The 17,001-nt window shown below is 46.2% G+C and overlaps 1 protein-coding gene across 5 annotated transcripts in view; it reads right to left on the bottom strand.

Annotated features, from left to right (window-relative positions):
* The window catches only part of LOC118233881 (zinc finger protein 521-like), a 133,811-nt gene that overhangs the window by 93,120 nt on the left and 23,690 nt on the right, over positions 1–17,001 (bottom strand). For all 5 annotated transcript variants that reach the window (XM_035429945.1, XM_035429946.1, XM_035429942.1 and 2 more), the window contains exon 3: positions 16,057–16,251. Coding sequence is in view for 3 of the 5 variants with exons in the window: in XM_035429942.1 (XP_035285833.1) it covers positions 16,057–16,251 (195 nt within the window). In the remaining 2 variants the exon portion in view is untranslated. The remainder of the gene's footprint in view (positions 1–16,056; positions 16,252–17,001) is intronic.

The raw sequence follows: 17,001 nt of genomic DNA, 5'->3' as shown, positions 1-17,001 counted from the left end.
TAGTAAAGACCGCTCAGGGACCCGCCACAATATAACTCTACATTTTGCAGGCGTTGGGAGAGAAAGCCCCCTAAGGGGTAGCGGGTTCAAATTTGTGAGATGTAGGCATTGTGAGACGGACCCTAGGGGAGAAGCCAGCAATAGAAAACCCACTGAATTCAAAGTATTTCCTTAGCTCTGGCAGGAGCACCGCGCGGGCCCCCTCCCCACCGCAACCCCCCTACTACCCCCCGCCCCCCTCTCCTAACCCCCCCCCCCATCCATCCCTGCCCTCCCCCTCAACTACCACACACTCCCACCGGAGGCTTTTTACAAAACATGTGTTGCTGACATGTTGACAGATTGCTCAGTGAAGTGGTAGGTGAATACACTAGACTGGCCATTTAAGGGAGACATGGCTCTACCTTCACAGTCTACCTGGAGCGCCATGTTTTATACATAACCCACAGAAGGAGAGGAGGGAGAGGGGAGCGGGATAAAGGAGGAAAAAACAGACAGAGAGAGGGAGGGAGGGAGGGAGGGAGAGGCGCGGGAGGCACGGCAGGCGGCCTCAGCCGCCATGGCCCTCGTTATGTATAATGGCGGTAGGGTTGTTGGGGGTGAGGTTTGGCGGCAGGGAGGGAGGTCATGGTGTTATGATAGTAAGGTGGTTTATCCTTGATCCCGCTGACCCCCCCCCCCCCCCAAACTGGCCCACTATAATTCAAGCCCCAATATTCAGGTGGTAATCTGATCAAAGGGGACCTGACGTTAAAAACTCGAACCTGAGCTCTCATCTGGGTATTAGCCTTGTACGTCTCAGTAACCCTGGCGGCCGGGAAAGTGCTGCCGTGGCAACCGGAATGGAAGCTGGGTTGGGGGCTGGGGGTGGGGGTGGGAGGGGTGATAATGTATTGGCGGAGCAGGCGACCTGGGGCTTCAGCATGAGCTCTTCTCTGGGGACACCATTTCACCCAGAGTCAGACGTGTCTGAGCAAAATCACTCCGCATAAGACAGGGCTGGAATACTGAGGAGCAGGAGGGAGGGGGGAGGGGGGGGAGCAAGGGGGGAATGGGAGGTGAAGGTGGAGGGAGGGAGAGGCATGGAGAGAGTAAAGAGAGAGATGGAGGTGGAGGGAGGGAGAGGGATAGAGAGAAAGACGGAAGTGAAGGGAGGGAGAGATGAAGAAAAAGATGGGAAGAGAATTATTACTAAAGGAAAAAGAGAGAAGGATGAAGAGAGAGAGGGTAACAAAAAAGGGTGACAGGCTGAGAGATGGAGAAGAAATGAGAGGAATGGAGAGACAGAGAGAAGCAGAAGGAGGGAGAACACACAGTGAAAGACTGAAAAAGACTAAAAAGAGAGAGATGTAGAGACAGGATGCTAGAGGGCAGTGACGAGGAGAGAATGAAGGGAAACAGGAAGGAGTTTGGCCCTTTCCCATTTAATTTCAGTCAGCTCAATAAATCAGCTGAATTTAAATTCATAAATGGAAAATTCCTCAAGGAATATTAAGGGCATTTTCCATTTTTTTTTTAATGAACTTAATTTCAGTTAATTTCCTGAATTGCCTGAATGGGATCAGAACTGGCCCCCCAACCCTGGCGAGGGTAGATACAGGGGGACATGAGCTGAGCTGAGAGGCACGCCCCTAAGACACGGGTGAAATGGCGGGAGCACGTCCAAAAACAGAAACTGGAACTGGAAGCAGCCGAGGGAAAATGGCGGCTGTCCGTCAGCGGGTCAGGAGAGGACGGCCTGGCCTGATTGGCCGAGAGAAGGACGCAGCGTTTACCGCTCCTGACCAGGACTTCCCAGGAGCAGGGGAAGGGCACGAAGGACAAAAGCCCCTCTGATGCTAAATCGCTACCCCCGCCAACAAGCCCCTCCCCCTGCAGCCATTGCGCGATTCACGCCATCTCTTCACCGAGATGAAGAAAACAGACGGCTTCGCGAGACACACGCTAAATCCCAGGCTGTGGTTTCGTATCGCTCTAAATCCCAGGCTGTGGTTTCGTATCGCTCTAAATCCCAGGCTGTGGTTTTGCATCGCTCACGTGAAAGCTTGAGCAGGTCTGCGTTTAAAAAAAAAAAAAAAACACAAATCTGAAAACCAGTTTTGTTATTAAATTTTCTACTGTTACACGTTTGATCCTGTAAAGGGTGGGGTCCCCCAGCCAAAAAAAAAAAAAAAAAAAAAAAGATTTTGAGCTCATTCACATGAAGTCCAATAATCTACATATGATGACAACACTATGCCTCTAATAAACCATGTCTCGAACGTACACCGGCCATCTGCGTTCACGGACAGTGTCCGTCTTTATCAGCTTGAATATTAATTAATTAGTTTCCCGCGCAAATTTACACAGAATCCGGGGGCTACAGAAAATCTTCAGTCTTGCCCAAGACCCACCAGCGTTCCTCTGAACAACATGGCAAGCCCATCTGTGACCACAAGGATGAAATTCCATTGTCAATGTCATAATGTTCACTCGCAGCGAAAATCAAACAGACACATTAATACAGGAAGTGAAAGATCAATGCTCCCATCTGTCAGGCTCAGCAATCATCAGCCTACTTTCAGTCTTCAGAAACATCCTTATGTCCCCATCCCCCTTCCCAAAAAACCAAAAAAAAAAAAAAAACAACAGCAGCAAACCAATGCAGTTCTTCATTACCAGGTCTTGTAAATTGTGTTGTAGACTCAAAGAAGAAAAGAAAGACAGCAGGCATTGATATAGCTTTCACATGGCACTTATCACAAAGAGAAGGGGGTCTCTCCTGGTTTCCTGGCAAAATTCCCAACCCGCCTCTCTCAATCTGGCAACCTAATCAGACCCCAGGGTAATTGGCTAAATAATTGTGCTGCAAAATGGCTGCCGTGAACCACCAAGGAGGGTGCTAGACACTGCTCCTGATCAAGGTGAATGTGTACCTCACCCACCGACTGTACAGAGCCTGGACCTTTTGATCCAAATTTTTTCAATCAAACCCACATTGACGTTTTAAAACATACATACTGTGTAAGCTTACAGGTAAAATGTGCACTAATCTCTCATGGTCCTGTATAATGACTGATCAAATGGTTTTCTGAGCAGCCAATGGTTTACTAAGCAGCCAAGCATTTACGAAGCAGCCAAGGGCTTACTGAAGATCAAATGGTTTTACTGATTAACAAATGGTTTACTGAGCAGCCAAAGGTTCACTGAGCAGCCAATAACTTACTGAGCAGCCAACAGTTTATGCAGCAACCAAGGATTTACTGAGCAGCGAATGGCTTACTAAGCAGCCAATGGTTTACTGAGCAGCCAACAGTTTACTGAAAACGCAACAGTTTACTGAACAGTTGGTGGTTCATGGAGTAGTTAGTTGTTGTTTTTTGAAGTAGCCAACTGTTCCCAGAGCAGACAATGGTTCACTGTCCTCAGTAAATTACATGTCTGTCTGTCTGTCTGTCTGTCTGACTGTCTCTGGCTGTCTCAAAGGTTGCATTGGAATTGCCTTGTAATTTGGACAACATCACCACACCCTAATCGCACTGAAGCAACCAGTTTACTTTTGAATTACAAACAGAGAAGGCAGTCAAAAGGCATGGATACAGCCAAGGTGAATTTATGAATGCAAACGCATGTGCCTTCTCTGAGACCCTGGACCTTGTTGCCAGCGATGACGCACCTGGACCACTGTTAAACAACTGAACACCCAATGGGATATCAAGGAAGAGTAATCCAATCAGATTAAAGTACAATCAGTAAAAGGCTTTTGTGTGTTAACTGTATGTTTGGAATAAACTCAGCAAACCTATACTGTAATACAAGGTGTACATGTTTTGAATGGGGTAAATAAAGGTCTTTTCAGCATTAAGTCAGGCCCATTTCATTTACCATTAATTTAGGCAAAAGTCTTAGAAGTTTCTTATGAAGAGAAAGTGAATATAAATTAAATAATATTTAACAAAACAAAAAAAAACCGTGTTACATAAAGCCCTATTTATGGAGTCACCATCAGGCTGAGGGAATTAATCAGGGACACCAAGAGACTTTCACTGTGTGTGTGTGTGTGTGTGTGTGTGAGAGAGAGAGAGAGAGAGAGAGAGAGAGAGAGAGAGAGAGAGAGAGAATTACTTTTTTTTTAATTTGAAAATGAGATTTACTAACCAGCAAAAAAAAGTTGCTTTCTGCCACCTTCTGTGACCAATTAATAATGACCAAAATTCCACGTACACAATCTGTAACATTGCATTAAATTTAAGACATTTAACAGATGCTCTTATCCACGGGAAAGTACACATTTTACATTATTTACACACAATCCATGTATACAGCTGGATATTTACAGAAGCAATTCAGGTTAAGTACCTTGCTCAAGGGTACAATGACAGTGGCCCACCTGGGCATCAAACCTACAGCCTTGGATTTATAAGCTCAGTTCCCTAACCACTATGCTACACTGCTGCCAAACTCCCCTACTTAGCAACATCTGGAGTGCTAATTCACATCTGGCCAACACGAGAGATTAGAGAGGGAGGGAGAGGAGAGAAAAAAATATACTGAGCACAAAAAAAAAAGGGACAAAACACGTTCTCAAAAACAACCATCGTCATGGTTACGCGATATCTCCATGACGGAACTATTACCATATGATAATGGCGTTCTGGAGAGGCATAAGCGCCATTCATCGAACCCCAGCGGGCGGCCGCGTCCCCAGAAAAGGAGGATGGATTTGTGATCACATCCCTTCGGCTCCCGAGACCCAAATCCACAGCTGGGACTCTTCGCACAGGGAGCACATCCCTGCCGCGGTCACATTGTCAGAGCAGCCGAAGCTCGGGACCTGCTCTGAGATCACGCGCGTACCCCGAGTGCGCACTTAACGGCAGTAAACGATGGGAATCCAAAATGGGATCGGCTGCACGCTACCCGGTAAGAAGACGGCTATCGGAAACCCGCCGCTGGAGACAGCCGACGGTTCACCGGCACTTTCCGAAAAGCGCCACCGTGGTCTGGAAGCGGCAGAACCATTTACCGACGACTTTGCATCTTCATCTGGAATGCCTTGCTTTGACGGTCCGCAGGTGGACCGCTGTATGCCGGCGGTGTGCCGACGGTGGGCCGCTAGTGAGCCACTATATGTCTGCTATCTGGCTGCATAAGAGTTACACAAAATGGAGTCACATGCTATAATGAATAAGTATTAATTCATGATACAACCAGCCGATTAGAAACAAGTTAAATGAATTTGACAGCTATGGAAAGAAACCTTGGGTTTTCAAGTTAGAGTCCTATGGTTGTCTATTTACAGGTTCAAATCCATAGGGGGACAAAGATCTGGCACCCTCCAGCAAGCTACCTTACCCAAATATCTTCAGGCATACAAACATGTAACATGTCACCCGTGACAAATCATCCTGGGTGAGGGTGTCGCACTAAACAATAAAAACAACCCAACAGCCCAGGGACACCTTTGGCGAAGCTTTTACGACATGCACGCGCTCAAGTTCCAGGCTTTAATTATGAAGTCGTAACTGTCTCAAAGCATTGCCGTTGCAAACAGGTTCGGCTTGGTTTGGCGAGCCGGGCTTGAGCTCGCTTCAGTTACTGCAGCTGAAGTTACAGACCCAGCGATAGCCGAATCCATTTTTCTACATCTGCACAAGAAGTGAACAGGTATTGTACGGTGGCTGTGACTACTCTGCTCATCATTCAGCGCTTGAGCGGTAAAACTGTTGGGCAGACAGACAGGCAGACAGGCAATGGGGGACACTGTACTATCCTGCAGTTAGAGCGGTAAAACTGTTGGGCAGACAGACAGGCAGACAGGCAATGGGGGACACTGTACTATCCTGCAGTTAGAGCGGTAAAACTGTTGGGCAGACAGACAGGCAGACAGGCAATGGGGGACACTGTACTATCCTGCAGTTATAGTCAAAAAAACAAGTCTCAGTCAAAACACTGTGTCTAAAAAGGATTGGAAGGCACAGCAGAGCAACACAAAAGACACCGTGCATTTAATCCCTGCATCCTCCCCAACCAACAGCACACGCGTTTTGAACCTGAAATACAACTTTCCGTATTCCGATTCCCTTCTTCAAAGCTGGGGATGAGTGCGAGAACTCAAACGGCTGCCCAGGCCTCCACCTCCAGAATTCAGGGCCGTTTTTTACCCTACTCACTCACTCACTCCCGCTCCACACGCCCCTGAGATTAGATTCAGAGTTACCTGGGCATCGGAGCTCACAGACTTCTGCACACACTACACCAGCGCTACATGCCCACAGTGGCGCGGGTAACTGCTAAGCAAAGCGCTATCAATTGAAAATCTGAAGAAAAAGAATTTCCATCAGAGCGGACGGATAGACAGTCCTCTCTTCGACAGGAGAAAACCAGAGACGTTCAACATGTCAGGGGTCTGGGATCTGAGATTCTCACGAGAGATCTCTGAAGAGCTCGCAATCACCCCGCAACACATTCTTTCTCAAAACAAGATTGTACGGTACACAGAATGGTTGAAAAACACTGCAGGTGTTCCCAGCTGTATTTCTTTTTTTTCTCCTTTTTCTAAGTCAAATAAGCGTGAGACCATTTAAAAAAATGTTTTTTCTTTAATTTGTTAATAACCTGTCTTGTGTAAAAAAAAAAAAGATGCATAGCCCTTCTTTTGCAGGGTGGTCAATGTGACTGACTGCACAGGGATCTGAGCCAGATGTTGTGCAGGGTTGGAGGGGGGTGGGTGGGGGGGTGGTGGTAATGGATGGTCGTCATGGATACCAGGAGGCCACACTGCTGGCAGTCTGAGAAAGTGCTCCGATTGATTTGTCAATAACCGCATAGGGAATAAATAATTAATCATTTTAATTAAACAGAATCAATAGTCCCCCACACTCTGGCAGAAAAAACAGGGAGAGATGGCTGTACAAGTTCAAGAACCAATTCCAGTCACGCTGCATAAACCACAGCCTGAATGCGACACAAATAAGTCTACACATGCACGCACACCACAAAATAAATGCATGGAATTTCTTATTGTATTCTTCATTTCTAACATCACCACTATACTGTATGGCACACCTTTTGCCAAGAACAATATTCAAGATTCAAGTGGTTCAGGACATACCCCCCCCCCCCCCCCCCCAAAATGCAACCTGCCACATAAATTTACCACATACAAGTTATTTTTCTCCATATAGCAGGGTAAACCTGTCAGCCATGCTGCTACGCCAAAATGAGGGTCTAACGAACACACAATTTCAAATGAATTACAGCGCTTACGAAACGATCTCTTACCACTACTCGCCGTCATTAATAACAACCGAACGCGGAAATATTTACACTCGCTCAACGTTTCAATTTGAATAATGTAATTCTGTTCTGCAAAAAATTTGATTAAGTCGGACTATTTTAAGCCACGGCAAGAGACCGAGGCTAACAAAAGAACAGCGCTTGCTCGTGTTTGTGCTGCTTCCACAACATGTTTGATGAATGGAGCACATCTCCTCTCACGACGAGATAAGGAAATATGCAGCCATTTGCCGAGGGGAGGGGAAAGAGAGAGAGAGAGAGAGAAATCTCGAAATCAATCAAACATTGCAGAGGAGCAGCATTCATCTGCTTTATTGATGAAAATATTACACGTGTATCAGTGAATCACTGCCTAACTCAAAGAGGCAGGGGGTTGCAGCTGAGAAACCTCTCTCTCGCTCTCTCTCTCTCTCTGATAGAACCTTAATCACGTCGTTTACTTCATGCGTTGCCTTTTTTATTTAATTTTCGACGCACAAAGATTGCAAGGGCACGAAAGAAGGTTTGGTAATTGCACAAAGCACCACACTGTACGCAGCCAATTATGTAAACATCCAGCAGGAAATGCAACAGCCAGAACACAACCATTACAAAATGTACAAAAATCATATTTCACCTCATTACTTGTCCTCTTGCCCATTAACACCCAATGTCCCACGCTTTCACATGAGCCTGAACCTACTACTAAAAGTCTTTGCAGTAATTGCCTTTTGCTTTTGAGGGGTGTTACACACGCAGCAGTCGGCAAAATTGTACGTGAACAGCAAGGCAATTATTTCCCCTGAATTTGACTCATATTCTCAATTTTTTGTGTATGTCTAGTCACACCTGCTTGTACTGAAATATGCTGCTTAGCTTTGCACTTACAGTAACACAACGGGCTTTGTGTCACTAGGCACTGCATAAAGGACCGGGTCTGCTTGGAAACCATAAGCACAGCATCTGAAGACCGCGATCCTGCACCGCACTGCGTACGTGTAGTACCAGTAGTTAGGAACTATCATCGTTTTGTCCCAAGGGACACCTTGTTTTAAAAGAAAAATCAACAAAGGTCTATGTTCCTAAGCTTGCGGAAGGAGGATGCAGATACGAAAAGACGGGGGGAAGGAACATGGGGGGGGTCCTTACGGGGAGCGAGCCCCCCCCCCCTCCCGCCGTTCATCTCTCACCGTGTTATTAACACACTTAGTAATGCCAGACAGGTTATGCTCTTGGATTCCGGAACATTCCACACCCCTGCTTTACTCCTGACAGTTATTGTGCCCGGAAAACCAAGCGCGGCGTTCTGAAGCGAGCAATTATGGAAATGTTGGCTCCGCCGCTCGCATGTAGATGTGCGCGGAGAACGAGCGCGAGGCTTTCCTTTGGGGCGTTTTGTTCTTTTTAGGGCCACATAAATCACATTCTGCTTTTTTGGTCTTTGAAAGGTGCTGGCATACAAGGGAATAAGGATACAGTCGCCGCAGAGCAATACTAACAGGTTTATGAAAACAAAAGGAATGGTTCTTCAAAGAGAGTATTTCCTCACCATCTCCACACTTAATCCTATTATTATTATTATTATTATTGTAAATGATAACTTTTGTAATAATTATTACTTCGACACAATATTTTTATTGAGCGTGAAAATTTCATGTGTAGCTGAAAAGGTGGGTCTTGTGTTGGGCTGTCAACATATTTTACAAATGAGAAAATACCCATTCAGCTCCTGAATGTGTTCGCTTTAAAGGTAGCACCTCTTCAGAGAAATGGAAACGAAGGGGTAACTTATTTTCTGGGTTTCTTGATGTTATTTCAGTTGTAGCCTATGTTTTTTAAATTTTCCTAGACAGTTTTTGTGTGCATTCAGGGGTTTGTGGTCTAAAGTACGAGAAGTAGCTCTTTGTACAGACACGCTATACCAGAGGTTGCACATATGTATATTACCTGATTATTCTCTTTTTAAAAATCATATTTCAAATTATTTTCAGTTGGAACCATTTCTTATGGTGCGTACAAGCTGAAACCATTGCACTTAATATTAGAAATACTAATGAAATACTATCCTATACTGTCATAAAGAAATACTATCATAATATGAAAATTGTCATTCATGTTTATAATTTTTAATAAACAATAGAAAATATTCTTCTATTTTGAAAAATATTGGCTCAGGACCACAGGCCTCGAAATATCGATACACCAGTCACTGTAACGTCAGTGGGTTGTCAGAAACGTCAGAAATACCTTAAATATCCTCAATCACACAATAAACAGATAACAAATTCAGGCTAATCAGGAACATATACTATAATGCAAATGATAAAACCTCAGAAAGTCAACTATCCCTTTTACAATGGGCCCTTCAGAGATATTACACAAAGTGAAACAGACCACGTCATTGGTTTTAACGGAGGCTATTCGGCAGTTCGGCAAGTACAGCAAGAGCCACACTGGCGAGAGTTGGAACAAACCCAACTTTGGCTGCACTACCGCATTGAATTTCCCCATCCACAGCCAATCCCCTGAGGTAGGCAGGCCTGCACTGTCCTACAGAACGAACGCAAGCTAGCTATCTGGCACACTGCCGCCTTCTGCTCCGCCCATTCTCTGTACCCTAGTGGGACCATCTTCCTCTCTGCAGGGCCCACAGCTCCTCCAAAAAAGACAAGTTTCCTTCAGTTTCCTTCAGGGCTCTTCTTCAAGGCCACGCCTGTAAGTAAGGAGGAAGGACAGCTCTGGTCATCCTCAGGGCTGCGGTGACGGACGCGGTCGCTGCAAACGCGCTCCGACACCGCCGTCGGCCAGGACCTCCGGCCGGTTTCTCACGTAGGGAGCTGCCCGAGCCGTCTGCGCCCCAGAGGAGAGAGAGAGAGAGAGAGAGAGAGAGTCCGCTTTCCATTATTTAACCGCCTTCCGCGCGTGCACGAGCTCCCGTCTGGGGAGAAGCCCGGGCTTAACGCGTCGCGCGATTCAAAACGAGCAGACGCAGACTGATTAAGAATTAATGTCCTCTTCTGCTCGCCCCTCTGAGCAGGCCAGAGCCTGCGAGAACTCCAACAAAGAGCTGGCACAGAACGGACCATCGGGCGGGCGGGCGGGCGGGCTGGGGGAAAGAGAACAAGGCCTTCCACGGGTAGAGGCCCCTGACACACCATGTGACATCACGAGGACCAATCACGCGCGAGCAAAACCAAAGCAGCGCATCATCTGAGAAACGTGCGATCAGCTGCGTTACTTCGTTGCGATATAACCACGCGTGGCGTGCTCACCGCACAAGGGGTACGTTTCGGAAGCACCGGATTATAACCATCCAGTTATTTTCTGCTTCTCTGCTAAATAATAATAATGATAATAGAAAGCGTAATAATGAAAGTGATAACGGCAGAAGGTTTAAACGCCCGGGCTGTGCGGCGGTGTCAGCGGGGGGGAGATGGCGTGTCCCGGGGCGGTGCTATCTGAAAGCACAGCCGATAACGCAATCACAGGGCCCTTTCAAGCGGTCGGCAGCGTTTCGGGATCACCCACCGAGGATTATACAGCAGGTCCAGTGGGTGGGGGGAAAACCCATTTGGTTCACAGCGAGGCGTGGGTTGGAGGGGACCGAGGCGCGCCCCCCCTCCCTCCCTCCACCCCCCCACCCCCCGTCCCACACGTCCCGCTGAACGAGAGCATAAGACGCCGCCATCGGGACGAACGCCGAAGACTCCGCGCACGGCCCGCAGCCTGAGCCGCCAGCCACGCCCACGCTTTGTCCGAAACGCGACGCCCCTTTCCAGTATTTGGGGACGGGATCCCGAGCGGCTTTTTTTTTCGCGGAGCTCCCAGGGGCAGAAACGCACAAACAGGCCTCCCCCGGTTTTTTCGGCAGAGAGAGAGAGAGAGAGAGGGAGAAGAAGAAAAAAAAAAAAAACCCGCAGAGCTCGGTCGACAAAAGCCAATAAATACTTTATACGGAGCACAACGTGAGACACAGAGCTCGGGGGAGAGGAAGGGGAGTCTGGAGAGGTCTGTGTGCTCTGAATGCGTAATGGCGCTCATGCTATCATTACCGCCGCCGCTGCCGCGGGGGGGGGGGGGGGGGGGTGGGGTGGGGATGGGGGCGATGCTGCAGAACGGCGATGTCGAGCCAAGCACCGCACGCCAATTCTCTGCCCTGGAGAGACACCAGACCGACACAGAGGGTTCACCATCCCCCAAAACAACCCTCTGCCTCAAGCAACCCTCCCTTCTGCCTGGACCCAGCCCACAGCCCCCTAAAGCCCCACAACTCAGCCCCCTAAACACCCCCTCCCATCCATTACAATACATCTATTTGGCAGATCCAAAGTCCAAAGTCTAGGAGGCATGACAATGAGCTACAAAATCAAGATAACGCCATGTGCCCCCCCCCCCCCCCTCGTCTGACAGCCGTTGTCATCATCTCCAAGTTTTTACAAAACCATCAAAAAAATAAATTATTAAACTTTATGCAGTTCATGAAAAGCATCAAATATTCTGTGGAAAACAAAGAAACAATATATATTCAATGTTATGATGAACATGCAACAACTTCAGGGATAAAAGAGCTGAACCAGTAACTATAGAATGTTCTAGAACTGGTGGGCGTAATCCAAGTTGCTTCATTGCAGCTACCAGCAGTATACATGGATGCATAAAAAATACAAGCTGTCTCCATGACGCCCTGCTAAGGAAAAAAAAAATACATTAAAGTAATGATAATCAAACCTGACACTCGGAATTATGGAAAGTCTACGGAAGCACAGACATAAAGAAAGCAAATCTTTTTTTTACAAGTTCCAAATAAATATTTTGGTATTAATTATCATAAAACAGACTTTGCTCTTTGCATTCATTTTTTTAACAAGACTCAAAGGTAAATACTATTGTTCTAAAGCCTTCAGCAGATTGTGAAATAATTTGAGAACAGCACATATTCTCTCCATAAAATATTCCATAAGTGGTGGCTCATTCATAACAAGATTATATAGGACTTACATTAGTTTAGTACACTTGGAAATCTGGAAAAATAGCTTTCATTGTGCCAGATCTGATATTTAATACCACAGCTCCATTACAGTAATAACACAACATATCTATGAGTGTTTGCTATGACCAAAGCTTGTTGTTAGCACTTTCAAAGAGGCCAATGTAACGCCAAATAAAAGCTGTGTACATAAACACAAGCCATTTCCATTGCCTCTCCAAGCAGATCTCCCAAATTTACAGCAATAATGAACGAATGAATGATTACACAAATTGGAGAAACCACATGCTACAGCTCTGTCTTTTATAGTGCTTTTGATTCATCACATTCAGAAGGATGAACTACGGAGGGAGCAATCATTGGACAGAAAAAAAAACACAAAAAAAGACATTTATAAGTGATAAAGAGCAAAGCATCTAAGCAACAACAACAGCACGCAAGAACTCAATTTTATTGTGAGAAATAAAATCTTAAGAAATAAAAGCTTGTGCTCAGATTCATGAGACAATCTCAGTCTAGCCTGAGAAGAACTTCTGGCAACTGATGACAATGTAAATACTAATAACACAAATTAACACTATTTATGTGTAGAACTTGGGGAACTGCTACTGAAAGGTCAACCCACACGACTTTCAAGGACAAGACTCCCACAACTCAGAAAAAACCAGCTTGAGATTTTCATTGGTTCCTTTCCCCGGGAACAACAGGACTAGCGTTCAAGGGAAACCCATCAGAATATGATGACAAAGGTTCTAAAGGAAACTCATAAAAGTGCCTGTTTGGTGTTGTGGCCTAACGTGACTAAGCGACCGGGACTGTGCTAAAACTGGCATGGGACGCACCCCGACACTACAGTGCTGCTCATTTAATGGCCATTGCAAGCTGTCTGCTCTTAATTGAAAGGCTTGTGGGAAAAAATCCCGGATGTGGGCTGAATATCAGAAGAGAAACTGTCGACAGACCGGGCGAGCCTCGAGGAACAGAACCCAACATTTGAGCGAGACTTGCAAGGTTCCGTGGTGGTGGTGGTGGTGGTGGTGGGGGGTGGGGTGTGGGTGGGGGGGCTTGAAAGGGTCTCTCGAAAAGCAAGGACAAAAGCCGACGGGTAAGTGTTTGGGAGAGGAATCCTGTGAACCGTTTCCACGCAGGAGTCAAGACTCCATCCACAGGGGGCCTGAAAAGGTAGCCCCTGGCTAGACAGACGCACACAGGCCCGTCCTCCTACCCTTTTAAAAAAAAAAGAAAAAGGAAAAAAAAAAAAAAGAGAAACTGCACACGCCCTCGGGAGACGTTTCTACAGTAAGCTTCTTCTTCTCGTCCGCCCCGGAGCGCAGGAACGGCAGCGCCGCAGCGGAACACGTCGGCGCGATAGCCACCGCGTCGTTACGCTACGTCGTTATTTCACCCGGTATCTAACAGCAACGGCGGCAGCAGCAGCAACAACAACAACAGAAAGAAAAAAAAAAAAGCTAAACCGAGAGGCGAAGACGAGCGCGTCAGTTTTCGTTTTCTTTTCAAATCGCTGGCAGCTGGATGCTGATCCCTGCGATGGAATTTGATCCGAGCCCCTCCTGCAGGCTGAAAGATTTCCCATGAGGCCCCGCGGCCTTTACTGTGACTCCAAAACGAGGAGGCGGGGAGGATGGGGCGGGTTAGGGCTGTCTCTCCGGGGAGAGTGAGGGCTGGTGGTGGTGCTGGTGGGGAGGGGGGGTGGGGGGGGTGAAAGCTCTGCAGTGCTTCTCCTGGGCGATTCCCCAGTCCGTCGGGAACAGGGCGGATCGATCGGAAAACGAGGTAATCCATACTGTCCCTTTGTCTTGGCGCAGTGCAGTGGAAGAAAAACACAGACGGCGGCCGACGCTCGCTACTCTCCACACCGGAAAGAGACAGTTCCCGCCATCGATTGGCCAAGCCAGCCCGTCTCTGCGTCTGCCCGTCTGCAGCATTCAACCCGATGCACCGCGGAAGGGGGGGGGGGGGGCAGGGGGGGGGGGGGGCAGGTAGGGAGGCAGGCAGGGGGGATTGGGTTAGGGGAGGCTTAAATTGATTTGGGGTTTAAAAATGTTTATATGTAAAGCAATAAAGAATCTTCAATTTGTGGCCTGGGTTTCATTGTCCGAAGGTACATTCTACAAGAGGATAGCCATAAAAGACGAAATATGTAGCACTGTTTTATTCTATGAACTGAACTGCAGATATAAGAATCAGACCAGAGCATATTTTAAATTATTTGCATCCAAAAAAAAGAGAATACTTAATGTATCAGCTAAACATATTCACTGCCCTAACAGGTGGTGAGCTTGATTGCAAATTTCACCTTAATTGAAGATCCATCTGCACAGTAAATAGCTTGGAGATCAACTGGACTTGAAACCTTGTCACGCTGGTATTTCTCAAAAAAACTGAAAATAATACACATTGCCATCATATGTTACTTTTGCTTTCCAGGACATAGTCATAAAAAGGCTTCAGCACAACACCAAAGAGAAATACATTCCTGCTAAATGGGGAAAAGATTGGCCTAGTCTGTTTTCAAATGACCTAGAGGGTTTTGATGAAGGGTTTTATTAAGAAACATGCCTACTGAAAGTGAACTAGAACTTGAAATGCAGGAGGATACTTTTCAGGGCCATGGATATCTCAAGGCTGAAATTTCACTGGATGAGGTCAGGAAGGTGATAGACAAGGAAAAGGTAGCAGGAAAGGCTACTGGCATAGAAGCTCTATCAAATTAAATTCTGAAATCACCTAAGCTTATCTAAATTTTGCTTGGCCTTGTTCAAAAAAATGTTTTAAGTCAAGTAGACAACCCTAAGTATGGTTCAAATATATTATACGGCCTATCCCAAGATCACAGAAAGATGACCCTAGAGTGCACCTCAACTACAGAGGAATTAGTATAACAAGCACAGTTAACAAACCGGACACTTCCTTACTTTTACATTCAGTTTTAACAGGTGAATCAACCCCACACACAGGCACGCATGAACTGTACATACTCATTTGCTCAACATTAATAAACAGATCATGGTATCATGTTTAAACTACAAGATCCAGAATAATGACACAAGCAGATGTTTGCACGTTTCAGTTAATATCCTTGCTCAATATTTTACTCCAGGATGAAAAAATCCATTCCTTCAATAACATTTAATTACACACTTTCAAGTTAATGGGAAGTCTTAGTACTGCACACATGGGACGTAGTTCTTAATTGAAAAATGTTCAAAGTAACTGCACTTTTATTTGCCGTTAGTCTTAGATTAAGCGAGGGCAAAACACGAACAAAAAAAACGAAACTTGAGGGTTGTGTTGGCTAAAGTAGATCAATCATCTGCCAAGTGAAGACCAGCCAGTGTAACAGGCCTGTGAATGAATGTAAAGCAGTAAACTTTTTGGACAGCTATCAGTCAGTGGAACTGATAAGAGATCTGAAAAGACGTCCTTTAAATTGAACTGACAGCCCCGGAGCCCAGTATTGCATGGCTGACAAAAAAAACCTGGTTTCCACCAAAAGACCTTTCCTAAGAACGCTTTGCAGTCGTGGCCAAATAGGACCTTGACAAAAAAGAGAACACAAGTGCACACTTGAAAACAATCAACTGAAAATCTAGAAAACCTCTCACTCTTTTCCAATAGAGAGTCTATCGGTGGCGTATAAAACAAAATTAAAAACACACAACAGCGCTTATTAATTACAGGCTAGCCCGTCATGAGAAGCTCCTTCAGGTGAGTGCAGGGTTAATACTCCGGATGGATGGGTGCAGGAGCGGATGGGGGGGGTTGGGGGGGGGGGGTTAAGCATTGTTTACCTGTCAGCTGGCATTGATTAATCTTGTGTTCGGTGAGATCGCTCAGCGACTCGAACACCTGCCGGCAGCCGCCGCAGCTGTGCAGCGCCTCCGCGTCCTCCTCTCCCTCCTCCTCTTCCTCCACAGAGACCAGCTTCCTCTTCAGATCTGCTTCTTCGCCATCTTCCGCCGGAATCCCTAGTTCAGCTTCCGGATCTGCACCAACGGGACAGGAGGGACAGGATATTCTTAGCCACCGAGGCTAACTGAAATTTTATCACTTGTTTACACTCAGATCCCATATTAAAATCCAATCAAATTTATTTGTACAGTTCATTTCACAAAGCATTCATCACAGTATGGTTTCCAGCATACCCTGGTCTAAAACCCCCAAAAAGCATGCCAAGGGCCACAGTGGCAGGGAAAACCTCCCTTGGTGACAGTTCACAAATCGGAATACTGTATATCTGCTATATGATTTTGGCTGTTCACATCCTGTTTATAATGTGCAGTATATCCAATTTAGTGCGTTTAGACTGAGATCACATTTCTCAAAGATGTTGGCTGCAGGTACGTAATCTTATGTTCCACCAACCTATCGACCAGCGCAGAACAGGGTGTCTAGTGATGCCTGCACACTTACTATGGTGTTATTTGCCCATAAATTGTTGGCAACAGGAGAGCACACTCTCTGTAATGTTATCAGTAAACATCCAACACAGAGTCCAACCTAGACTACCCACAAAGCAGCGATGGCTCAGATCGAATTTAGAGAATACAACCCATGTGTCATTTCCTGTGTACAGAAAATCATCAAATGGGACACCTATCTGATTTGTCCTTAAATCAGACATGCAAATGGGGGCATTGGAACTTTTCAATGAGATATTCCACAAACAATATCTTCTCTATCCCTGCCAACAGTCTAACCACCTTTGCCAAAAGAGCTAAGCAGTGTTCCACCAA

This window comes from Anguilla anguilla, chromosome 8 (assembly GCF_013347855.1).
Source record: "Anguilla anguilla isolate fAngAng1 chromosome 8, fAngAng1.pri, whole genome shotgun sequence".
NCBI lineage: Eukaryota > Metazoa > Chordata > Actinopteri > Anguilliformes > Anguillidae > Anguilla > Anguilla anguilla.
The sequence above is the reverse complement of the archived record's forward strand: the minus strand, read 5'-3'. Positions and strand labels throughout refer to the sequence as shown.